Source organism: Carya illinoinensis, chromosome 12 (assembly GCF_018687715.1).
Source record: "Carya illinoinensis cultivar Pawnee chromosome 12, C.illinoinensisPawnee_v1, whole genome shotgun sequence".
Taxonomy (NCBI): Eukaryota; Viridiplantae; Streptophyta; class Magnoliopsida; order Fagales; family Juglandaceae; genus Carya; species Carya illinoinensis.
In genome coordinates, this window is record NC_056763.1 from 3,893,434 (window position 1) to 3,920,610 (window position 27,177).

Sequence of the window (27,177 nt, forward strand, 5' to 3'; positions counted from 1 at the left end):
TGAAGATCAAAGAAGCAATGCAAGGATTGGTACAATCCAATTGGGATAAAGCTAGCAAGAGCCAGAACCAGTTTTGATCCGCTTGATCCAAGTTATGGAAGACACGACTTGGGCCTACTGTTAATGAAGACCATGAACTTATTTATTTCATTAAAAGAGCTTATCTTATTAGTTTAGAATAAGTGGGCTCGAGGATGTTAGCCCACACATATGTCTTATTTCTAATGAACTAGGTTTTTGGGAAGGCCTTGTATTTTGGCCAAGGGCATATTTGGAAAGTTATAAATTAAAGTGAACTAGGGTTTTAGAAGTACTGTAGCTCGGGCACTGTTCACGCTACAATACCCGCGGCTCACTTTAGGGTTTTGGGGATTGTTTATTTAAACCACTTGTAGCCTCATATGAGGGGAAAGACATTATTTTATTTCGAATTTTAATTGTGAGTGAGTTTTCTCCTCTTGTTCTTAATTGAACTTTTGAACTTATTAAAGGTAAATCACAACCTTTGTGGCGTTCCTCCTCGTAATTTGGGTTCTTGAGACGGGATTTCAACGGGTCTAGATTTTGATATAATCTAGGTTCTTGAAACAAGTTCTCAACGGGTCTAAATTCTCCATCCATAGACTTGAGTTTGGCGTTCTTGGGTTTGTTTTTCCAATATTGTTGTTGGGTCTCAAAGCGAGTCGATTGGGGTTCACATCATTTCAGAGCCAGTTTGGATCAATCTTTTGATCCATGTTTTAAAAAGATGAGATGTTCAAACCAAAGTATCTCATGGTTTAAAAATATGTCCTAAAGAAGTTCCAAACATCAAACCTAAAATCACATGGCTAAAAATCAATAAAATATTGATCTAACCCAAAGACATCAAATGTTAGGCCTAATCGAAATCCTCTTGCATAGAAAAATCGTATCTTTGAAACTAATACCAAATATCTTCAGAGTAACATCCTAACATGCATATAAGAGGCTTAGGATCATTACATAAAATTATCAAAGCCTTTGGAGTAAGATTAAACCACAAAATATTTAAATTTTCTCAAAACAAAAACTATTTTTCTACTTCCAGTTTTCAAGTTTCTAGATCTAAGGAAATCTATTATCAAAAGCTTTATTCATGTAATAAAAGCTCAAAAAATGTTCGTAAACAAATGCTAACAACACTCCATAAAATTTTCGGACCAAATATGTCTATTAACTTGGTTAAAAACTCCAAAACATAATAAACTCTCAAGTTTAAAGCCCAGAATGACCTTTTCATGGTTAAAAATACTTTTAAATGATCAAATGACCATGAGATGCAACGACTAAGATATCAATAGAAATTGCACTCAAAGATGAACAAATTTTGTGAGGACATCATCACAAGAAAATACTTACAAAAGACAAAATGTCATGCCAAAAAACTTAGAAATCTGTCAGAGAGAGCTCTTTTGTGTTTCTCTCTAAGAATGGGGTGAAGAAGTGATGAAATGAAGTGAAGTGTGTCTTGCACAACTTTAGACCTTCGGAGGGGGAAGGTATGGGCTTACATGACCCTTGATTGAAGGTGCCTATGTCATATAAAGTGAAGAATAGTAAGGGGCAAAGACCGATGCTGTGGCTGTGAGGTATGGAGGGTGATGAGGTGGACTTCCCTCTCACTTCAAGTCACTATTTGGGTGTTGTCAAGGTCAAAGGATGGCCTACCATGTGGGGAGAAAACCTCCTCAAGAAGCTTTGTTAAGGTGGCCAAATTCGTGAGCCTTGGTAGGCCTTAACCAAGTGGGCTTCAATTTGAAGTTTAAAAGGGGTTTGGTTAGGGTTTGGGATGTTATCAACCCAAAATCTAATTTTTCTTGACCCAATCAAATTTTCAAGGTTTTAAAAGTTGTAAAATGATGTCATAAAAAGAATTTGATGAACTAATAGCATGTGAAAGTGATATAATTAAGAGATTAAACATAATGGTAGAAATTTGATCAAAAAGGGTTTGGAGGCCAACTTTAGGGTTTCAGTTTCAATTAAGCTTTTGGGGTTTCAATTGGATTCTAACCATTTAAGGTTTCACTAGGGTTGAAACCCTCTTTGGTCTAGCACAAATTGGTTGATCAGATGAAAATTAGGGTTTTGCTTTAATGGCATGATTTCACACCTTGATTTCTTTCATAAGTCCATCTAATAGTTCCTCATGGTGCTAAGTGTCTAAAATTATTCACCAAGTGTGGCTAAGATTTTGTCAAATGTCCAAATAAAACTTATCTACCCTAATTTGGATATTCCACACTGTAATTTTGGAAACACTGTACTAAGTACTACTATTGAGGTTACTATTCATTTCAGAAAAGTGAAAAATAAACTTTGTACTAAAAAATATTAAATATTCGTACATATCTATTATGCAATTCGTTTATACAAATTCCACCCTGAAATGCCTAAAAAAAGGCAAATGCATTTTTGAACAAACGTATTGCTTGAAAACTGAAAATGAGATTATTATGCCATTAAATCCGAAATAATTAACTAAGTCTAATAGAGCAGACCATAACGCATTCTGACACAGTTCATCATGGTGCCAAGTGTCTAAAATTATTCACCAAGCGTGGCTAAGATCTTTCTAAGTGTCCCAATAAAACTTTCATACCCTAATTTAGGCATTCCACACTATGATTTTGAAAACACTATACGAGGTACTATTATTGAGGTTACTATTCATTCTAGGAAAATGAAAAATAAAGTTTGCACTGAAAAATCTTAAATATTCGTACAAACCTACTGTGCAATTTTTTTTTTATTGAAATTCCACACCAAAGTGTCTTAAAAAAAGCAAAATGCGTTTTCAAATAATCGTATTGTTTAAAAATTGAAAATGAGATTATTGCACCATAAAATTCTAAATAATCAACTGAGTCTAATGGAGTGGACCATAACATATTCTAATACTTCTAACTACCTCAAATAAATAAAATTGCACTTCTTGCACCATAGTGGTGATAACACTAACTATGCTGACAGACTAAAACCTATGCGATTAGTCAATTCGTGAAAACTTACGAGGTTTTCATGAAATTTCAAAAGCTTATAAAAATTTCACTATTTAATATCTAACGGGCTATTACACCTTTCACTTACCTATAATCTCTCCCTAACTTCAGGCAAGGAAAGGAGCTAGACGTTTCATTTTTGAAAGAAAGGCCACATGGTACAACCCAAACTCTCACTGTTCTTACATTCACAAGTCACATACGCACACATACAAGGGTGATGGGGTCATTCAGGTTCATTTCTAAGGAAAACCACCACCATCACACACCCAATGTTTGACCATTTCTTTGGGAAAACTAGGGTTTTCCCAAGGGGGAGACAGAAACTAGAATGGAGGTCTCCACCCCTATTCTACGGGATCTCGGTCACAATGCATGACATGCACATCACCCCTGAGCTAGGCACACACTCACACATCTAAGACCTAGCCTAGGTCAAGAGACACAAGCACCACCAAGGGCCTCTAGGCCGAATGCTTAGAGTGCCACTATGAGCGAGAGAAGAAAACCCTAGCACATCCACACATGTTGGATTAGGGTTATGTTTTATTGTTTCTAATAAATTAAACAAATACTTTTTACAGCTTGCTTGATCGTATTGCGTTGCTTTGGACTTTTTGTAAGTGGACTCTGAACCAACTTTTGGATGATATTTGTATATGCCATGTGAACTTTATATTTTCATGTGCTATCATATGAACTAGTTGTTGACTAAAATCTCTTGCTACGTGATGCCTTGTAATCTGATTTACATGATGATCTTGCCATGTCTACTTGTTCAAAATATTTCAAACATGCTTAGAAATATCAGCTCAAGTTGCCTTTGTATATCATGCTTGTGTAGTCCCAAATGATTTGGCCATGCATTGTATTTGGGTTTGAGAAATTATTCTCCTACTTTGGTATGTGTCGAATGCTATTACTTATGTTTGTGAATTAAGTATTCGAATGTTCTAATATTTTCCAGTCATAACGTAAGATGCTCAATGTTTTGTCACATGGTTACATGATTCTTGACATTTACATACATGTTCATATAGTTCATGAAAAGAAAAGTGTCACAAGTTCATGTCACATTCATTTGGGTTATATACTATTTTCAAAGAAAATAGTCTGTACATGTTCTATCATGACCCAAATGATAGGACTAGAGAATGTCCTAGTGAAACTCCTCTATCCACTCTAGAGTACTTTAATTGGAGTGATATCCCCTAGGTCGATGAAGTACAATTGGCGGGCCTCCAATAGATCCTTTCTAAATGATTTTAGAGCGAGATAGCACATAAAGCTAGTGGGTACCTAATGGGAACCAAGGCAGGCCTACTCTTAAAGATCCTTTGCAAGTTTCAGATGGACCAATTACAAGATCGAGAGCCAAGAAGATCAAGGAAGCAATGCAAGGATTAGTACAAACCACTTGGGAAGAAGCTAGCAAGAGCCCAACACTCAAGATGGGCTTGAAAGAAGAAGAACCAGCTTTAATCCACTTGATCCAAGCTGTGGAAGACTTGACTTAAAAATATGGCTTTTAGATATTAAGGCTTTCAATTTGTTTTAAGGATTTTTATTATTAGTTTTGAATAAGTGGGCTTGAGGATGCTTAACCCACATATGTCTTACTTATTTGAACTAGGGTTTAAAAGTACTGTAGCATGACACTGTTCACACTACAGTACCCGCGGCTACTGTTCACTAAGGGCATTTTTTAAAGAAAGGGTTTCAAATTTTAGTCTAGGGTTTTATCATGTTTTGGGGAGGGTATTTAAAGGATGTAACTAGCCATTTCAAGGCAGACATTTTATTTCGAATTTTAATTGTGAGTGAGTTTTCTCCTCTTGTTCTTAATTGAACTCTTGAACTTATCAAAGGTAAATTACAACCTTTGTGGCGTTCCTCCTTGTAATTTGGGTTCTTGAGACGGGATTTGAACGGGTCTAGATTTTGATATAATCTAGGTTATTGAAACGAATTCTCAATGGGTCTAAATTCTCCATCCATAGACTTAAGTTTGACGTTCTTGGGTGAGCTTTCAAATTGATTGTGGGTTCAAGGGATTCTCTTCCCGCGGGTTCACATCAGTACCTATATATTATATGCAGTGAAAGCAAATATGATGAACTGCCACATAGGAAAGACCAAGATGTAGTCACCCCGGTTAAGTGGGTTGTAGGGTGACACAGTAGCCAGCAAGGAGCACACAGTGCATATGAGAGTCATGAAGTATCCAACCACATGTTACGAGAAAAGATAAAGCCATAAGTAAAAGATGAGTATCAAATTGTTCAATGTGCAAAGGAAAAAGAAGTTTTATTGAAACTTCCAACGAGTCAGTCACATGATTTTTTTTTTTAAAAGAAGTCAAATTGTATAAGTAAATTTCTTATGTCAAGTACATGTCTATGCATTCTGATGTGGGAATTTATTTCACATATTTTCTTAGTCCTAATTGTTTTGATTCAGAGTGGTTTGTATGTTTCTTAACTCGTTTGTTTAAAATTTTAGGCGTCTTTAAATTTATTGAATTCTTTGAAATTCTTGATATTTTTCAGATCTTTAATTATTGAATTAGGTTGGAATTTGGATGATGTGAAGACGCAAAAATCGGGCTAGGCTTAGAGAGCAAATCCTAGTTGGTCTGGTCTAGTCAAACCATAATACTGTTTGGTTTTTGGGTTCTAACTGGAGATACATACATTGGTTTCAGGTTTTTTCTGATTTTTTTGGAAATCTAATACATTGACCTAAAACTTTTATGAAGAACTCAAAACCCAGTTCTGCCGTTTTGAAGTTCAAAATTTAGCAGAAACGGAGAAGTCAGAATCCGTCCGGAAGTTTATTGCAGCCCAGACCCTATTTTGGTTTTTAACTTGTATCTGGAGTTATATAAGTCAGAATAAATCAAGATTAGGTGCGTTGGAAATAAAAGGATGAGATCTAAAACATTCATGAATGATCTAGCTTGAAAATATGTCATTATGATGCTCTAAATCTAGCTAGAAGTAGAGAAGCAAGAATTCTGAATTTTCAGCAGCACATATGGGGAATATCTTTTGTTTTAAAATTTGAAAAGAGAATCTATTTTGAATGGATTGTATGGCCTGAAGATATGGAAGAGGGTTTTAAAAAGAAAAATTTCCAGAAAAAAAAAATGGAAGAAAGAAAAAAAGAAATCACAAAAGGAATCCACAAGAAATTCAAATTCGAAATGCGTTAGGAGACACCCTGGACATACTTTAGTATTTTGACCTTTTCTTCCTACTCACATATCCGATTGATTCAATTCTTAATGGGTTGGAAAGATATCATAAAGGGCTACAACTTTGTCTTGAGTAATGATTTTGAAATTTGAACTTCTGAAACCCTTACACGGATGCCAAAATAAGTCCAAAAAGTTAGGCGATTTTTTAAGAAAAAATAGGAAAACCTTAGGGTTTCTTTTTTACCATATATAAGAATATTATTGGCATGAAAAGGAGGGAGTTTGATTCACTAGAGAAAAGGATTAGGGAAGCCGAATTCAGAAAGAAAAATAGGAGAATGAAGTCGGCTGCCAAGTGTCGATGAAGAGAGATCTTCAACAATCTTGAATGTTTCATCAACGTCCTATTTCAAGCAAAAAGTTTTATTCTCCTCTTTTAATTTTCTTTTGATGTATTCTAATAAGAACGTGGTTGATTTCAGATTTTTCATGAACTAATTTTATTTTTCTAGGGCTTTGATGTAGTCTAGCTTTGAACACAATTTATGTTCCAAGTTATTTTATTTTCAATATCTCTATGATTGAGTGTTTATTCCTTGTTCTTAATACTTGCAATTTTCTATCCAATTATTGTTTGATCTATTGAATTGCAATGAGACCAAGAGATGATTTGTGATTAAAGTTCTAGGATTAAGCACCATTAGTTGAGTGAATATAAATACTTTACCACGATTAGTGTAATTTTCAAAAAAAATCCAAAGAACTTAATGAGTCTCTAATTAGTTAAATTCACATAGAGATATGATGAGTCATTAGTTAGAGATATTTTTTTAATATTATTCGAGAGAAGATATTGAATAATTAAGGGATTTCTATCATCAACTTGGGACATTTGGAATTCTATAACGAGGAAGAATAAATTGTGTGGGATTTGGTAGGTGAAATCAAACGCTCTAGATATATTCTTATTATATTTAAAATCTTAGAATTTTATGCCATTTTATTCTTAAATTTATCTTTTGTCAAGTATTTCAATTTAATTTAGATAGTAGAATCTTTCCATTTTTTTCTGTTTTTCAAATAGTAATTAATTTAGTAAATTTCAATACTCAATAACAAAAATTAATCTCTATGGGTTCGACATCCGTTTTCTTTAAAACACTTTACTACTTATTACTATTCTGTGCACTTGCAGATATTTTCACGCGAACAAGTTTTTGCCACCGTTGACGGGGACTAATTAATTGTTATTGATATTGATACTAGCTAGATTGTTACTAATTTGGATTATTTATTTATTTATTTTTGAACATTGGTTTGATTAGATCTCCATTTTGCTTTTCTTTTATTTTTATTTTAGGATTTAGAAGTGTATTCCCCAATTAAAACCATTAGAGTCTACACTTTTTGATCCCGAGATTGAGAGAATTTTGCATCGAATCAATAAAAAAAGAAGAAGCAAGAAGTCACCACATTTGCTATCACTATGGCGGATCAGTAGAATGGAGAGGCAAATAGGGCTTTGAGGGACTATGCTATGCCCTTGGTTAATGGGGCTACATTTAGTATAAGGTGACTAGCTATATAGGCCAATAATTTTGAGATCAAGTCGGCCATCATTCAAATGATACAACAAACTATCCAGTTCAGGGGGCTGTCACAGGAGGATCGAAATGTCCAAATTGCAAATTTCCTAGAAATTTGTGATACTTTTAAACATAATGGAGTGACTCATGATGTCTTCCCATAATGGAGTGAATGTGGTAATATCATTCCTTAGCTTTGCTGTCTTCTCATTTTCACTTAGGGAAAAAGCAAAAGCATGGTTGAATTCTTTACCGCCCATTATCATCACCACGTGGGAAGAGTTGGCACACAAATTCTTAGCAAAATATTTCCCTCCGGCCAAGACAGCAAAGCTAAGGAATGATATTACCACATTCACTCAATTTGGGAATGAATCTTTGTATGAAGCATGGGAGAGAAACAAAGATTTATTGCAAAAGTGCCATCATCATGACCTTCCAGAATGGTTTCAAGTCCAAACATTCTACAATCGTTTGGGAGCTACAAACAGGTCCATGGTTGATGCAGTAGCTGAAGGGACTTTAATGAATAAAACTCATGAAGCAGCTTATGAACTTTTGGAGGAATTGGCATCCAACAACTATCAATGGCCTTTGAAGAGAGCAATTCCAAGAAATGCAGCTAGAGTTTTTGAACTTGATTCTATTACCACATTGGCGGCACAAATGGCAACTCTATCTAAACAACTAGGTAAGATGAATGTTAATGCTATTCAAACTAATGCTATGTGAGATTATTGTGCAGGAAATCACTCAAGTATCGATTGCTAAGTGGGGAATCCTTTTGCTCAACCAATTTTTGAACAAGCTAATTACGTGTCCAATTTTCAACGTCAAAACAATCCTTATTCAAACACATTCAATCCCAAATGGAGAAATCACCCCAATATTTCATGGAGAAACAATCAAGGGGCAGCTAGACCACCTCAAAATTTTCCACAGCAAGAAAAGAAGCTGACACTTGAGGAGATGTTCATGCAAAAGACAGATCTAAAATAATTCAGCTTCCATTTGTAACCTTGAGGCTAAAATTGGTCAGCTTTCAAATATTCTTATTGAGAGGACATCAGGAACTTTGCCGAGCAATATTGTTACCAACCCTAAGGAACATGTCAAAGCAATAGCATTGAGAAGTGGGAGGACAATTGAGCAGCCACAAATAGCAATTACCTAGCAAGATAAGGCTAGAAATCATGTGGAGCCTGAGCAAAAGATGGAGGAATTGGATCAGCAAGAAGTTGGGAATTTTAAGGAGAATAAAGAAGCTTCAAAACCCATGAATTCTAGGGAGTTTACATCTGAAACTAAATCTTCTTTAATTTATGATCCATTGATTCCTTTTCCTCAAATACTTAAAAAAATAAGTTTGATAATCATTTATCTAAATTTCTTAGTATTTTTAATCAATTGCATATTCATATTCCTATTATTGAAGCTTTAGAGCAACTGCCTAAATATGCTAAGTTTTTGAAAGATATTTTATCAAACAAGATGAAGTTCGAAGAGCATGAGATGGTGATGCTAACTAAAGAGAGTAGCGCAATTTTATAAATGAAGTTGCCTCATAAAGTGAAAGATCTAGGGAGTTTTACAATTCCTTGCACTATAGGAAGTTCTTATTTTGATAAAGGTTTATGTGATTTAGGAGCAAGTATTAATCTTATGCCTTTTTCAATTTTCAGGAAGTTAAGTCTTCGCGAAGCAAAACCTAGTACGGTCTCTTTACAATTAGTGAATAGGTTGATCAAGCACCCGAGAGGACTCATTGAAGATGTTTTGGTGAAGGTAGACAAGTTTATTTTCTTGGCTGATTTTATTATGCTAGATATGGAGGAGGATGGGGAAATAATTTTCATTTTAGGGCAACCATCTCCTCTTAAGCTTGAATCTTGTCGTTGTAGTTGAATCTCAAAACCTGCCCTTTCCTCCTGCGATATCCTTTGTGATAGAGTTGTGTTTCTTGAAATGATAACGTTCTGTAAACCCTTATTTTTATTCATCTTCATAAAGTTTTTGGGCTTAGTGAGCCTTGGGCCCATGTCGACAAATGTTGCTTGCTTCTTCATCACACCCTCCCAAGTATAGTTTAGATTCATTGTTTGAACATTTGAATCCTTTGTCTCCTTCCTCATCTCTTGGTCATTAGCAGATAGCTCCCCCCATATTCTATCTAATCAGGTCCTCATTTTGCGCCAAGATAATGTGTCCACCAGAATCAAACAAATTTTCACCTTCTACCTCTGAGAATACTAGAGGTACACGATTCTGACCCTCACCATCATCACTTGGACCTGACTATGAAACTGACTGCCGAAGTTGCTTTTGATGTATTTAAGGCTATTGATTTTCCTTCCGAAGTACACTCTTGTTTTCAAATTAGTGACATAGACTTAGTGGTAGCGGAGACCTATAGGGCTGGATTTTTAAAGATGTCACTTGAGGTGTGTCTTACTCATTCTACAACTCTTGAATCTAAGAATGAAAAGGTTATGGAGTGTGCAAGGTATTTGGAAGCTACACCATCCTTTCATTCTTCCGTAAAGCCAAAATTGGAAGAGCTAGGTTCTTCCATTCTGATGTCTTCAAGTAAGGAACCTTTTCTATTCTGACATTGTGCAGATCAGATAATAAGGAGATGTGTACTAAAGAAGAGATGGAGGGCATACTCCAACATTGCCACTCATTAGAAGTGGGCGGCCACTTTGGTGGAGCAAAAATAGTGGCAAAAATTCTGCAATTTGGGTTTTATTGACCTTCTATTTTTAAAGATTCTTTTAACTTTGTTAATTTATGTAATCAATGTCAACGGGTTGGGAATATTTCTAGGAAACATGAGATGCCTTTGAATAATATTTAGTGATTGAATTGTTTGATATTTGGGGGATAGATTTCATGGGTCCTTTTTCATCTTCATATTCTAACAAATTTATTTTGGTGGCTATAGATTATGTCTCCAAGAGGGTGGAAGTTGTTGCTTTGTTGACTAATGATGCTAGGGTTGTGGTGAATTTTTTTTGGAAAAATATTTTTTCCTGATTTGGCACTCCAAGGGCCATAATTAGTGATGGTGGGAAGCATTTTTTTAACCGTCAATTTGAAGCTTTACTTACTAAGTATGGAGTTACTCATCATGTTGGAACACCATATCATCCTCAAACAAGTGGCCAAGTTAAGGTGTCCAATAAGGAGTTGAAGTGCATACTTGAGAAGACCGTGAGTGTAACACCTGGTTCCAGCACGATACCTACTTTCTATGTATTTTTGGTTATAGGTATGGAAAACTCATTTGAGATTATGAGTAATTTTTTTTTCTTTTTCATTTGAAGAGAGTACAGGCCTAAGATTTTATTTTGGAGAAAAAGCTCAAGCCGTGAGACCTTATATCAGACTCCACGTTCTGCACTATTCACATCCGTTTGTCATGCAACCTCAATCACATTCGTATTCCACGCCTTGCCGTCGCACATTATTTTTGTTTCCCTTTCTCTCTAGGGTTTTGTTTTCAATCCTCAATATATACTTATGCATGTCTCAACCACCCCTTATGCACGAACAAACCCCAAGCTGCCGCTTCAGTTTTCTTCTTCTTCTCTGGGTTTTTTTATTTTTTGGCTGTCCACACCATAACCTCCCGCGAGTCGCACCCCTTACGGCCATCTCGTTCCCATGCAAGGGTCTGCCCAACCCCTCGCTACATCGTGTACGTTGCTGACCAACCTGGCATCTCACCAACCATCGCGCAACACCACCGTGTGGATGTGTCTCTTGCACCAGTTTCTGTCGGAGCAAAGGAAGAAGAACCCAAGCTTAACAACGCTCGGATTGCTCTCAAGCACCTCCTGGAACCACCACCCGAAACCTCCTTGCACCACTACACCCCTCTGCTCAGCCACCGTGTGACCTAGCGGAAACCCCCAACTCAGCCGTTGTCCCCTGTTTTTCCACTCCCGAAACAGAATAGTGTGTAGGCCACAAACTCGGTTGATCACCACCGTACGATGGAAAAATAATAGGGTTGGCCATAGAACCTGCCAGTCGTCGCCTTCCCATCAGCCTCAAGCTGCCTCAGATCCGCCTTGTCCCTCATGGTGAGTCGTCGCCGAACGTTCCCACTGCCTCTCTGTCCCTTTCTCTCACTATTATCACTCTTTTAGTATCTCTCTCTCTTGCTCATTACTCTCTCTCTCTCTCTCTCTCTCTCTCGTGCCCAGCCTTTCAGCTCGACGTTTTCTGCACCACCTTGTAGTTCTTCACGCCGCTCCTCACTCTCGGTGAGTATGGTTGTCCCTGTTGCTTGCTTGATCTCAGTTTCTTTCCTTTTGTTTTTATTTTCTCAATCAACCCATAATTATGTTTTTTTTTCCCAAAATGCCCTTTATCAGGATAATTTAATGGACATGAGTTTTTTCTTTTTTTCTTTTTAAGAATATATATAGAAAACATTTATGTTTTTAAAACAACTTATTTAAGTATTTTACAACCAATTTCAATAGTGAATAATAAGATTTTAGTTTTATCAATTCTATTTTAATTAAATGATATTTTTGCTCTATCTACTTTAATAGATTTTTTTTTTTTTAAAAAAATAGACTTCAATTCAATTCATGAATTAAAGAAGTTATAGCTATGACCAATAAGTCCGGGAACAAGCCCTGTTTACAAGCCAACTACTCATCGGTTATAGGCCCCCCCCGGCACACAACTTTCATTGTGCCGGACACTGTCTAAAATATTTCATAAAACTCTCCAATGACACAACCCTTCTGAGATGAGAGACTCTGTAAAAAATAGAAGTGTCCATATTGACTTGTCTATGAGAAAAAACAACTTATTCCACCCCCACCCTCCAAAGGAGGAGGGAGATTTTTCACCCTAATCATTCAATGAAGAATAGGGACTCACTACCCTCCTCCTCCAAAAAAGGAAAGGGAATTGCCTACTTCAAATTTATTCTCATTTAATCCTAACAGACACAACAAAATAAAATAAACTCAACTGGAAAATAAAAGAAAAATAAAACCCAGTGCTCCACACCGTATGTCCATCCACTAAGTGAACTTTCATGCCCACGCAGCTCCCCACTTTTGTCGCCCACTATCCCTGCTTACCGTAACTTCCCCAGCCCACCCTATGTCCTGCCATAACCTGAAATCATCAAGCATGCAGCAAGCATGACTGAGCGAACGGACGACTCCACGATGCAATTGATTTTCAAGCATGCAGCAAGCATGACTGGAATCTCCTCATGACAGCCACTGGAACCATACTGCCACCGAAAACCTTATTATAGACTGAAAAACAAACCCAAAGCACCCAGAAGCCTACTAAACGGAAGGCCTCAGCCACCATAGTTCTTATTACATTTAACCAAATGGAAGAACCGAACATTAAACAAGAGCTAACCCACACTAAAAGGAAAACAAGATAAACTAGACTGTAAGAAACTAGAAAGTCAGGAAAAGAGAAAAAACAATTTGAAAAGGCAAACATTGTCGCCGCCCCCTTCTCCGACCACCATCCATGAAGCTTTCGACTATGAGTTACGGCAGGGCTCCACCCTAGAAAGACCCCTTATCCTCCTCATGTACACTGGCATGCATCTCAAAAAATCCTCTGTTTTCCATGGATAAAACAGAGGCCTTAACCCCATGGAAACCACCTCAACCCAACATGCAATCCAACGTCTCCGAGAGTAAGCCGCCCTGGCCCCTGCTCACGCCGTAAACCTCCAAAGCATCCCTCAGCAGACCATTTTTCCAGGCTACCCCCCATACATCTCTCAAAAACATACTAACTTCATTTTATACGTATGGAAGCTAACACCTCTCAGCCAAACAGTCAGGAACACCGGATTAGGCCATACAAAGCCGAGTTTCTCTACCTCCATCGTGTAAAATCTCCCCGTCCAGCAGCGTGAAAATATGGTTGAGAAATCCCGAGAACCAAGCCTGGTGGAGGCCGTGGAAGTATAGCAAAACTCAGCTTTTATTATCAACATAAAACATGAAAACAAACACAGCGGAAGAGAAAACTAAAACCAAAACTAGAAAAGAGAGAGGAGGGAGGGAGGAGCTGAGGCTCCCACCTCCCTCTAACGGTTTTCGCCGGACTTGTTTCCTAGAGAGAAGGGAGACTTTCTCTCACTAGAAACCCTTATCTTTCTATAAAATGAATCTGTTTTCCTTATCTACTTTAATAGATTTTGAAATAATTATATTATCCAATTTTATATTGTATGGTTGGAGCCCAATAGTAAATAAGTTAGAATTTAACATTTTGGATGGAGAAATTAGGCAGTTATCGATAGATTTGGAAAATGATGGTATTTTAGGAATGATGTGAATTGTATGTTTTGAGGATTTAAAATAGGTTAATTTAGCATTTCATGTTTAAATATCGAAATATGTGTTTGGCAAAAAATTTACAGGAATTACGTGATTATTTTATAGGTCAAAAGTAAATTTTTGTTTGACATTATTGAGAAAATTTTCTGGAAAAGTAAGAAGTCCAAGTAAGCAGGGTTTCTATACTAGACTTTACATAAAAGAAATGAACTGAGGTTGATTTTGAAAAAATATGCACGTTTTGTTATGAAAATAATTTTGAAACACCTCAGTTATTTGCTTTGCATTACTCATGAAATTTTGTATAAGAATAAAGTATTTTTGGCATGACTGGTGTAGATATTAGTTATTTTGACATTTTGTTTTTGAACTGTGCAAAATATAGCGAATATGAAATTTTGTGTATAAATTATATTTTTGTGACTCTCTCTCTCTCTCTCTCTCTCTCTCTCTCTCTCTCTCTCTCTATATATATATATATATATATATATATATATTAGTGTTTTTCACCTCGCCAACCACCTAGTACCGCCCGATCTGCCATCTCAAGCTTCCTCTAGTGGGCAAGGCCTCCGTCACTCGTCACCCCTCTCTTATGAGTTTTGGCTTTCCCTTCTAATAGATGGGTGCTTTTGCAGTTAGGTAAAGTTAGTGAAGATTAGATATAGGATATTACGATTTTGTCCTCAGCTTTAAATACATGGTGTTTTAAGGGTTTATTTTAGTGTACTTGTTTTTACTTCATTCTATTTTATATATATTTTTAGTGTGTTATGTTAAGTGACTTTGAAGTAAAATGTTTTTGGGTTGAGTTCGAGTTCTAAATTATTTTTTGATTGGGTAATATTTTTATTTCAATGGCTTTTCAAATTTTTTTTTAAACGGTTTGGATTTTAATTTTTATTTTCAAATAAAACCTTGTGATTAAGTGTGAAATAGGATAAGTGAATTATAAGTAGACATCAATGAATTTGGAAAATGATGATATTTTAGGATTACGAGAGTTTTAGTTTTAGTTTTTTTTTTTAAAGGAAAAATAGATTGTTTAGTATTTCAAGTTTAAACTTTGATATACCTGTTCGATTGGAAATTTATGGGAGTACGTGACTATTTTATAGGGGACGATTGACTTTCTTTCGGTACTATTGTGGATAAATTCTGAAAAGTTAAAAAGTTCAGGTCAGTGGAGTTCCCATGTTAGATTTTGCATAAAAGGAAAATGAAATGTGATTGATTTTAGAAAATATTCATGTTTATTTTTTAAAATAACTATAAAAACAACCTTAGTTATTTGTTCGGCATTACTCATAAACTCTTATGAAAGAGAAAATATTTTATCATGACTGGAGTAGACATGAACTTATTTTTGGCATTTTGTTTTCGGAATTATACAAAAAGAGCAAATATAAAATTTTGTGATGAATTATATGAATATGCCCTGGATCCATTTTGATTCTAAAGATTATATGAGTTTGCTCAATGCTCTGATTTGATAAGATGTGACTTCTGAACAACCTTTAGCCTGACTTTTTTATTCTGATTTTGATTATGTTTCTATTTTGTTTAGTTACAGCCCTGTTACGGGTGATAATAGTGGCATACGGACCAACCACGAGTGATAATAGTGGATACAGCCCAGCCACAGGTTATAATAGTATATATGGCCCAATCATGGGTAACAATAGTAGATACGGCCCAACAATGGGTTGTAATAGTAGATACAGCTCTACTACGAGTTATAGTAGTGGTTTCTATTTGAGTGCATACCTTGCTGACAGAGTGATTTATGTTCTACTTGGTTATCCGCAGATGCACAACCCTACCGCAGGGGTTATACAAGGCATCTGTTCTGATATGATGCTCTGATATGATGATGATGATGATGATGAATCATATACGTTATGCCAAAGTACTTTTGAATATGATTATTTTTGAAACTTCACTCTAATTTTTGTTAACATGTTTTGCTTCTGCACTCTGAAAATGAAAAGGAAAATGTTCTATTCTGCATTCTGATTTCTATAAATGCTCATATTTATATACTAGTATATGTCCTCTGCTTACTGAGTTGTTGATAACTCATATCTTAACTCCACAATATTTTTCAGATGATTCTAGAATAGTTCAACTAAGGATCAGGATTATGAAGTATGGGTGAGATGATTATTTAAGTATAGTAGGTTATTCATAAAAGATTTATGAGGATTGATGGATTTTATTAAGAGATTTTATAATATTCTGTTGATTTTAAGTTTTGGAATCTATAAATATTTTGATGAAATATGAGTTTTAAATATGAGGAAGTAACTCTCCAACCCCTGCAGAAATAGAGCGTTACAGGTTCCCCCATACGTGATGGTCCACTTTTGTATATTGATTACGAAGCATCAAGCATTTGTACTTTGCGAAGAGTTCCCGAGCACACTGAATGGTATTTCTCTTTCCAAATCTGGTCGAAGCCATATAACTCTTCAATCCAAAGAGTATACTCGTAGTAAACTTGGCGGTAAATCGGAAGGCCGGCGATTTTATTCAGTTTATGAACAATAATCGTCTATTCGAGGGTTGGTCCGATCCTATGTCAACGCAATTCAAATCAGCATCCATGAGGGAGACTGCTGCTAACAGTGCTGCACTTTTTGAACATGAGTCCTATTAACTAATGTAACTTTTAGTGAAGTTGAATTCAGCATGGGTTGTCACTTTTTCTTTTTTCTTTTCTTTTTTTAATAATTCTTTAAGCCTATGGGCTGTCACTTTATTCCATAATGGATAATGGAACGTGTTTTGGGTCAATTGGATAGAAAAATCCTCGTCTCCAGTCACTAAAATTACGCTGATTGTCTAGATATTCTCTTTCCCAGAATGTTAGAAATGGCTCAGCCTTGGGCTAATTAACGTGGAGGGATTAAGTCGTTGTACAGCCAGCCTTGGGGCTTTTTAGCACTGGCACGGTGGCACCTACCCAAACAGGCAGCAAGCAAATGTTACAAGCTAGCCAATCTGATCAGCATGCCCACAACAAGCTTCCCTCCTCTTCCTACCCTAATCTGAGCTACTTCTGACGTGTCCCTTGGCTCAATGGGGCTATTGATCCAAAGATTGTATCTGAAACAGTGATGTCAACTATGAAACAGAGAAACAATAAGAAACGTATCTTTTTATGCTGCTTAGGTATTTGATATTTTAGATCACCAATGGAAACAAAGATTGATTAGACCATTCTTTTTCTGACCAAGTGGTACAAGATCTAGGCATCTGCATGATCACCTCCTTTACATGCTTATTTTGCTTTTCAGTTCAAGATGGTCTGCTTCAGCATGATCAGACATTTACGCCCATAAATACATGGATTAAAGTGGGACGGCATGCTACATCATTTAAACATAATGCCTTGTTAACTTATAACCTTAATAAAAGCTTTATCAGATGAAAGAAAACTAAGAAGTTTTCAATTTTAACCGAACATTTGAGGGCAAAAGAGAAGTAAAACAGAAAAAGCTTCTTACTAGGTTCAGGTTGTTCATTTGCTATCATTTCAGAAGGGGTGACCACAGCCACCACCAGTAAACTACCTAAAAGGACAAGAAGCTAGGGAAAACATTGATGTGCTTCATTGGGTTTTTGACATCCTTCCCACCGGCATGCTCGACAAATTCAGCCGGAGAGAGAAAGCTACCATGGCAAACACATACTATACTCACTTGACCTCTTGTGTACTTGTATAAAACTCCTTCAATTTTCTTACCATTGGGGCCATCTCCAGTTGTAGTCACACTAGGCATCTGTCTCATCACATCCATCCCATTGTCCTGATAGCAGCCTTTAGAAAGCCTAACCTTCTTGGTTGGATTCTCCAGCTTAGGCTTAGAAAGTTCGAACCATTTTCCATTTGCTGTTGCTCCAGGAATGACCACAGGATTAGTGTCCATAGGATTAGGGAATGAGTGAGAACTATGAGCACCATTTGCTGCAAACACATCTCCATCTTGGCATTTATGCAATTCAAATTAAAAATGTTAAAGAAAAGAAAATGTCAAAGAATGAGATACAGTCCTGCACAAGACAGAATCTCATCAAGGCTAAAACTGCAGATATCTCAAGATTATTCAATGCTGAAACTTCTTGCTAAGATGGTTTACCACTGCATATAAGAACGATTTATTGCATTAAAATATCCCACTATATGGAAAAGTCTATGAGAGGAGCACATATATAAGTCTACGGAATTTATGCAATTCAAATTAATTCAGTTTTTGGTGAGCACCTTAAGCTATTACAGAAAATTTTCAAAGCATCTAGTGATTGCCTTGTTGCTTCTGAAGTTAACATACTCTATCTGCCTTCGGTTTTTTTTTTTTTTTTCCAATCATGAAAGAAGTTACTAAGAAAATAAATGAAGATTGTTAATTGCATGGAGCAGGTGGTAGGGAGATTTGCCCCTTTTCTTTTAAGAATGTGGAACCTCTTTTATTTTCTGCCCATTGCTTTAGTAGGAAAATCTGACTACCGTTATTACAGTTGATAGCAACACTTAATGTCTAATTTTAGTTACTAAAAAATGCCTGGAACGAAAGCTATCCCATACTAAAAGCCTATTAGTGGTTGCTTTCCTTCGCTAGTGATGTAATCTAGATGCAGTTCTATCAAGTAATTTACAGTAATTCTTAATTCCTCCTAACCAGTCGAACATGAGGCGTTATGAGTACCTGCAATTAATCCAGGAATTATGCTTTACCAAAAATAATGTTAGTAATTTACCACCACAATCATTTCCCCCGAAAAAGATAGCTCTCAAATGACCAGATCATTTCTTATGTTAGCTCAAATCAATCATAATGGTATGCAATATATGTATTTTTAAACGTCTGGGAGGAAATAATATCTAACAAAGATACAGATAAAATTCTGATTCCCATCACACTTGGTAGAATGCAACACACACTCCCTAATAGTATGCTTGAAGATGTTGGGAGCTGTTCTGACACAGAGATGATTCTAAATAAAGGAGGGACGAAATTTAACGTGGTTTGGCAATTGCCTACGTCCACAGCTGCTGTAATTTCACTATGAAATTATTGTTTTACAAAATCTCTCTTGTAAACTCTCTCTGCTCACCCACTCTGTTTTTCTCTTCTTTCTCTCCCACACTCTGTCCGCACACATGCAGCACACACACTCTGTTTTCTCTCTACACTTGTCTGCACACCCACACACTCACCTCATCACAACACTTATATTTATAATACTGATGGGGAGTCGTTGATGAGAAGGTGCAATTGAGAGAAGGTGCAGCCGCACCTTTTGAATTCGGTGCATTAAACAAGCACATGCCATGCATGACCCACCACTTTTGTCTCCATTCGCAACAATCTCCCACTTGGAAACAAATGAGTCTACATATCTTCATAGAAACCATCACAGCAACTTCAAGTCATGCCTTTAAGTACGAAGGCCAACTGAAGCTACACACAGCTTCAGTTTGTCAGTAATAACTACTTTTGTAAACATGTCTGCTGGGTTCTCTGCTCCTCGAATCTTCTCAAGTATCAGCTGTCCACTATCGAGAAGAGATCGGATAAAATGGTATCGCAACTGTATGTGTTTTGTTCTGGAATGAAAGACTGGATTCTTTGCAAGAAAAATAGCACTCTGACTATCACTGTGCAGAATACCTTTTTCATTCTTCTTTCCCAATTCCTCCAAGAATGACTGCAACCAAACCATTTCCTTCCCTGCTTCAGTTATAGCAACGTATTCCGCTTCTGTAGTTGAGAGAGCAACAATCTTCTGTAACTTAGAAGCCCACGATACAGCTGTACCATCCATCGTATACGCAAATCCAGTAGTACTTTTTCTGCTGTCAACGTCACTTGTTAAATCAGCATCTACATATCTCTGTAGTTTTAAACCTGCTTTTGTAAAGCATAGTGACGTATCTAAAGAGCCTTGTATATATCTTAAAATCCACTTGACTGCTTCCCAATGCTGCTTTCCTGGATTACTCATGTACCTGCTCATAGCTCCCACTGCTTGTGCAATATCTGGCCTTGTACAGACCATGGCGTATATAAGACTACCAATAGCAGATGCATAGGGTATTCTGTTCATGCATTCTTGCTCTTCCTCCATCTTTGGCTACTGATCCTTAGTTAGTCGAAAGTGACTAGCTAAGGGTGTGCTCACTGTTTTCGCCTTGTCCATGTTAAACCTTCTGAGCACCTTCTTTACATACTCCTCCTGCGAGAGCTTGAGAATATCATTAGACCTGTCTCTAATAATTCTCATACCAAGGATTTGTTTTGCAGCACCCAAATCCTTCATCTCAAACCGCTTTGACAATTGCTTCTTCAGTTTATTAATCTCCTCGATGCTTGACCCTGCAACGAGCATATCATCCACATACAACAATAGGATAATATAAGAGTTGTCAAAGTTCTTCATATAGCAACAATGATCAGCCTACAGTCTTGTAAATCCATTACTGCACATGAAGTTGTCAAACTTCCGGTACCATTGTCGTAGAGCTTGTTCTAGGCCATACAAGCTCTTCTTCAGTTTGCAAACTAGATTCTCTTTTCCCTTCACTGAGAATCTTTGTGGCTGGTGCATATAGATGTTTTCCTCCAAATCACCATGAAGGAATGCAGTCTTCACATCTAACTGCTCAAGATGTAGATTCTCTGCAGCCATAATTGCTAACACTAGCCTGATCGTGGTCAATTTTACAACTGGGGAGAAAATGTCTGTGTAGTCGACACCTTCCTTTTGTTGAAACCCCTTCACGACCATTCTGGCTTTGTAGCGCTGTGCTCTTCCTTAATTCTGTACACCCATTTATTGTGCAAAGCCTTCTTGCCTTTTGGAAGTTTAGTTAGCTCCCATGTCTGATTTGACATCAGTGACTCAATCTCATCTTGCATGGCTTTCTCCCACTTGATCGAATCTTCAATTCGTAGAGCTTCATCATAACTTTCCGGTTCACCACTATCTGTTAGCAAGATGTAGTGTAGAGATGGTGAGAACCGCTATGGTGGCCTGATTGTCCTTGAAGATCTTCGAATAACAGTGAGTGGTGTACATTGTTCGATCTGTGTATCATCATTTTCTTGATCCTCGTTCTGATCAGTGTTGACTCGAGTAACATCAAAGTCAACAACCTCAGGTTTCTTTGGCTGCTCTTCAGGTTCAGCTTGTGACTTAGTTTTGTACAGAATCTGCTCATTGAATATCACATTTCTACTTCTGATGATTTTGCGATTTTTATCATCCCAAAATCGATAGCCAAATTCTTCATCACCATAACCGATGAAAAAACATTTTCTAGATTTGGCTTCTAACTTGTTACGATCAGTAGAATCTATGTGAACATATGATAAACAGCCAAAAACTTTCAAATGGGAAAGATTTACCTTCTTTCCGCTCCAGACTTCCTCTGGTAGATCAAACTTTAAGGGAATTGAAGGTTTCCAGTTAATCAAATAGGCTGCTGTGTTAACTGCATCAGCCCAAAAACATTCAGGCAATCCTGAATTCAACCTTATGCTTCTGGCACGTTCATTGAGAGTTCTGTTCATGCGTTCAGCTACACTATTCTGCTGCGGTGTCCCGGGAATAGTCTTCTGAAATCTAATCTCATTTGCAGCACAGAATTCTTTGAATCCTCCGTCGATGTACTCTCTTCGATTGTCTGACCTCAGACATTTTAACTTCAAGCATGTTTCATTTTCAACCATGGCTCTCCACTTCTTGAAAGTATCAAATGTGTCAGATTTATTTTTCAAACAATAAACCCATACTTTCCTGCTTGAGTCATCAATAAAGGAAACATAGTATCGCGATCCTCCAAGAGAAGCGACTGGGGATGGCCCCCACAAATCTGTGTGCACCAGCTCCAATTTTGTAGATTTTGGAGTTCTACTATTTTTCAGGAAACTAACTTTTTTCTGCTTCCCAAAAATGCAACCTTCACACATGTCGAAATCAGTTGATTCCAACTTTGGTAACTTCCCTTTGGATAGTAGTATTTTCATTCCTTTCTCACTTATATGACCAAGCCTTTGATGCCATAGGTTGGCATTTACGTCAGCAATTGCAACAGTATCTCTAATGCTTGACGTCATGTATAGAGTACCTGTTTTTGTGCCTCGAGCTGCTACCATAGCTCCTTTTGTTATCTTCCACGTGCCACCGGTAAATAGTACCGAATGCCCATCAGCATCAAGTTGTCCTACAGAAATCAGGTTCCTCATGAACTTGGGAACATGTCGCACCTTCTGTAACAACCATGCACTTCCATTGGGCAGATTGATTGGTACATCTCCCATGCCTTCGATTTCCAACGCTTCACCATCTGCTAAGTACACCTTCCCGAAATCACCAGTGACATAATTCTGCATGATTTCTCGGTGCGTTGTAGTGTGGAATGAGGCTCCTGAATCTAACACCCAAGATTCAATTTGGTTGTCGACTGAAAGGAGTAAAGCATCTCAGAGATCTTCTGTTGTGGCATTAGCAGAGTCATGCTCATTCTTCTTCTTTGCTTCTTTGCAATTATTTTTGAAGTGGCCAATCTTGCCACAATTCCAGCACTGTACTTGTTTTCCAGACCTAGATTTACTTCTGCCTCTTCGGGACTTTGACCTGCTCCGATTTGAACTTCTACTAGCTCCTCTACCTCTCGTCTCGAGATTTAAGGCAGAACTGGAAGTTGATGCTTCTCCTGTATCTCTTCTGCAAACTTCCTCGCTAAGAATATGGTCCTGGATATCTTGATACTTCATCTTTGTTTTGCCATAAGAATTGCTAACAACTGTTCTCATGGCCTCCCAGCTTTTTGGCAATTGAGCTAGAGCAATCAGTGCACGTACTTCATTATCAAATTCAATCCCCACTGAAGCTAATTGATTGATGATGGTGTTGAACTCATTCAGATGTTGAATAACTGGAGTTCCTTATGCCATTCTCAAGTAGAATAACTTGTACATCAATGCACTTTGTTATTGGCTGATGGCTGCTCGTACATGTCTGATAGAGCTTTCATCAAATCCGTTGTGGTCTTTTCCTTTCCCACATTGTGTGCAACTGATCTTGACAGTGTCAGTCGAATGACTCCCAACACTTGTCTATCAAGGAAACTCCAATCTTCATTACTCATGTCATCTGGCTTTCTTCCTAGGAGTGGAAGATGTAGTTTCTTCCCATAGAGATAATCCTCTATCTGCATTCTCCAGTAGGCAAAGTCTGTACCGTCAAATTTCTCAATACCAACACCTTTAGCTTCTTCTCTAACCATAACTTTACAAATGAGTTCAAATTTAAACAAACAAAGATCACCGTTGCATCCGAAACACTCGAATTAGCTGAAAACGAGTCCAGAATGATCCAAATAGCTTGTCAGCACTATTTGATCGTCGTGATGGAACTCCAACTAGTGTGATCTGGCCCAAAATGATCTGCAACACATGGATGGTTCAGATCCAATGTACTGATGGAGAATCTCAAATTTTCGACCCTACGGATGAGTCCGAAATGATCCAAATAATTGGAAAGCACTATTTGATTGTTGAAATCGGACTCCGAATGGCTTAGATCTAGCCCAAAAAAGATCTAAAAAAATGGACGGTTCTGATCTGTTTGGCGCATGGGGTGCATGCGCTGTACAGTGCGAGTGGCGGTGAGTTGGCGCGTGTATTACATGCGCTACAACACTGTGTGCGCGTGGGAGAGAGTGAGGCGCGTGTAGTGCACGCGCTGAACCTCTGTAGGGCACGTGGGGGCACGTGGGCTCGTGTCCTTCACGCGTCTTCAACCTCTGGAGCGCGTGGGCGCGTGCTCTGCACGCATCTTCAACCTCTGGAGCGCGTGGGGCGCGTGCTCTGCACGCATCTTCAACCTCTGGAGCGCGTGGGGCGCGTGGGTTACAGAAGATGCACGCGCCAATCTTCTAGGGGTGCGTGTGGGCTCGTCCGACCTCCGTTTTTGATTCCGTTTGCGGCAACGGATTCGTCTCGACGCGAGGAACACCCTGGAGTTGTCAAAAATTGATTTTGACAAACTTGAATTTTCAAACAGCTCGAACCAGAGCTCTGATACCAGTTGTTGGGAGCTGTTCTGACACAGAGATGATTCTAAATAAAGGAGGGACGAAATTTAAAGTGGTTCGACAATTGCCTACGTCCACAGCTGCTGTAATTTCACTATGAAATTATTGTTTTACAAAATCTCTCTTGTAAACTCTCTCTTCTCACCCACTCTGTTTTTCTCTTCTTTCTCTCCCACACTCTGTCCGCACACACGCAGCACACACTCTCTATCTACACTTGTCTGCACACCCACACACTCACCTCATCACAACACTTATATTTATAATACTGATGGGGAGTCGTTGATGAGAAGGTGCAATTGAGAGAAGGTGCAGCTGCACTTTTTGAATTCGGTGCATTCAGTGCCTTTCGGTGCATTAAACAAGCACATGCCATGCATGACCCACCACTTTTGTCTCCATTCGCAACAGAAGAGACATACTTTCAAGGACTACACTTGCACAAAATGATAATACCTACGGCACATCTTTATGTCTTAATTTCTGTTTAAAATGTGTATGAACCATAATTAGAAAGGCGCTGCTGCATTATATGGATAAAGATTAAAAACTTTGCACTTTATTCAGGTGAAGTTCCTTATTTGGGGGCTTTAGAAAGATAAACTACTTATTTTTTTGTTCATATGGTCATTTCAGATCTAGTGGCCATTTCCTTTGTTTGTCGAGGCATTGTGGATTTCTATGATGATAAAATAATTATTTTTGTTTTCTTTGTTTGTCCATAGAGTGAAAAACCTAGATCATCTTACCATGTGGATGCCATGCTATTCTTGTTCCATATTTTCAACTTTCTGCACTTTTTTCCTACTTTGTTTTTCAGGATAAAAACATCGTTCCAACTATAGGTAGGTAGTAAAAACCTATATTAATTGCCTGTTCCTCATTTCCCCTTTTTATAAGAACTTTATCACACATTTCTTCAATAAAAGAATATGCTGCTATTATCTTACCATGATCATAGCCACACAAGTATCTGAAATCAATCAAGTTTAAACTAATTATGCTAACAGAGTAACTAAAACAATAAAGCAATATCACAATCATTTCTGCTTAAAATGTATGTTTTGGTTAAAGGAATTTTCTTGTTTAAAAATTTAAATAAGAATAAAGGAAAATAGAACTAAAAGGAACATACCCTCAAGTTCTCGGTGCCCAGACACAAATCCCTCCGTTTTGATCTTTATTATGGCCCGACAAAATGCGGGGCTTCTCGCCGCAGAAGCCACTGCCCAAGCAGCAACTTCAGACGTAGGTATCGGTGGTGGCACCGTAGCCTCAGCTGAAGGCTTTGCTTCCTCTGGGGCTGCCCTGCCTCTTCTCTGCTTCTCAACCAGCCTCTTCTGGGCCTCCGTTCTCCTCTTTGTTTGCATGTCCTTGAGCTTAATCTGCCCTTGCACATTATCCACAGGAAGTGAGCAAGATCTCCGCAAAGAAAGAAAGATTCCCGGCAAGGTGGAGTTGGATTCGCGGGCATTTACCTTCTCCGTTATTATTCCATCGACCGAAGATAACCGGGTTATAGGCTTCTCCTTGAAGAGTTCACTGTAACCTCCGCCCAAAGAGAGTCTGAGACTGAGGTCTAGTTGCGGTTCAGAATTGGGTAATAATTGGGTTTGCTTCGGTTTCTCCGGTGAGAATCTCAGCAACAGGTTTCTTGGGTTTTCATTGTCTAGTTTGGAAAGGGTGCTTTGCAGAGTCTTTCCCTGGTTTGCCTCTCCCATTTGAAGACTCGAACAAGAGAGTGACGAGTTATTCTTCTGTAACCAAGAAAAAAAGAACAGAAAAGAGTTATGGAAGGCATAAATTTGGCACAAGAAGCTTAAAATCTGTACAGCAAAACCATGACACTAAAAAGCTCAAACTTATTGAACAAAAATAATCCATGCACCCACTATAAAAAGTAAATGGAAGGTGGAGTTAGAACCAAAGATGAGCTTACACGGTCGTGACTGATTGTAGCTGGAAAAGCAGACCAAGAACTCCAACTAACACAAGAAACTCATATTTGGGTCACAGAGAGAAGCAGAGGCGACCTGTATTGGGAATAAGTACTTGATGGGAAGACAAACAAAGAAATGTGCTTCCGCTCGTTGTTTGGCAGATGAAAATCGACAACGCAGTTGCAAATTGTCCACGTGTTGACCAGTGGAAAGGAATGCAGAGACACAGAAGTTCACACCGAATACGGTTACTGAAGACCTATACACAGTGCGTGGGCAAGTTGCAGCATGACAGGAAACACCACCACCCACACCTGTAACTCGCTGTGCATCTCTCTCCAACTCTGCCGCCTGTGCGACGCTCATTGAGAGTAATTTTCAGAGCATATTGAGGGTTATTCACCAAGACTGAGAACCAAAGATAAGGAAAGGTTATTGCCAGATCACTCCTGGCTGTGTTGCCCAATCCAGTCGATGGTGCATGGGTTATGGGGAAGTGGATTCGGTAAAAGTATTGGTGGTGATATCTGTTTCAAATGCAAAGTTGGAAAAGAAATAAAAGAAACTAAGCTTTTGAAACAGTGATTGGTTGCCAATAAAATCCTCAGGAGAAGTGACTGAGTGCGTTTGTGTTTCCTGTGTTTGAATCCAAGACAGGCTTGCTAGAATTTAAACCATATAAACGCTTCAATATTCTTGAATATTTTTAGAAAAAACTATAAGAAAATATTGGATTTATAAATTTGTATTATTTGCGCTCATTTATAAATATTGGATTCCATACATTATTATTATTATTACTGTTATTATTATTATTTAAATAATGCTACATTCATGGAGGAATTTTTTGAACACATTAAAATATTTTAAAAAAATTTAAAATGTTTTAAAAAATATTTTCTTAATCATTAAATAAGAAAATATAAATAATAGTTTTTCCCGATATTCACTCTTGATGAAGTCATGAAAGACATTTCCTG

The 27,177-nt window shown here is 37.6% G+C and overlaps 1 protein-coding gene, 1 long non-coding RNA gene and 1 other non-coding gene across 8 annotated transcripts; 1 reads left to right on the forward strand and 2 right to left on the reverse strand.

The window, feature by feature from the left end:
* Positions 1 to 8,138: 8,138 nt before the first annotated feature.
* On the reverse strand, positions 8,139 to 8,245 carry LOC122290667. The gene has a single exon (XR_006236526.1). It is a non-coding gene; the product is annotated as a small nucleolar RNA R71 (small nucleolar RNA).
* Positions 8,246 to 11,155: 2,910 nt separating this feature from the next.
* On the forward strand, positions 11,156 to 17,377 carry LOC122290489. The gene is made up of 3 exons (XR_006236394.1): positions 11,156 to 11,896; positions 12,020 to 12,079; positions 15,720 to 17,377. It is a non-coding gene; the product is annotated as an uncharacterized LOC122290489 (long non-coding RNA).
* A 205-nt stretch (positions 17,378 to 17,582) lies between these two features.
* Positions 17,583 to 26,723, reverse strand: LOC122290488 (ninja-family protein AFP3-like). Of its 6 annotated transcripts, XM_043098222.1 has the most exons (4): positions 26,197 to 26,699; positions 25,736 to 26,014; positions 25,393 to 25,642; positions 17,583 to 18,140 (listed from the first exon to the last, which is right to left on the reverse strand). In XM_043098222.1, exons 2-4 carry the CDS (start codon positions 25,976 to 25,978, stop codon positions 17,728 to 17,730), a joined length of 906 nt encoding a protein of 301 aa, XP_042954156.1. In that variant the 5' UTR covers positions 25,979 to 26,014; positions 26,197 to 26,699; the 3' UTR covers positions 17,583 to 17,727. The 6 variants fall into 6 exon arrangements, with proteins under 6 accessions (XP_042954156.1, XP_042954155.1, XP_042954157.1 ...); XM_043098221.1 differs by having other exon boundaries at positions 17,583 to 18,122; positions 25,393 to 26,014; positions 26,197 to 26,723; XM_043098223.1 differs by having other exon boundaries at positions 17,583 to 18,047; positions 25,393 to 26,014; positions 26,197 to 26,722.
* Positions 26,724 to 27,177: the final 454 nt, after the last annotated feature.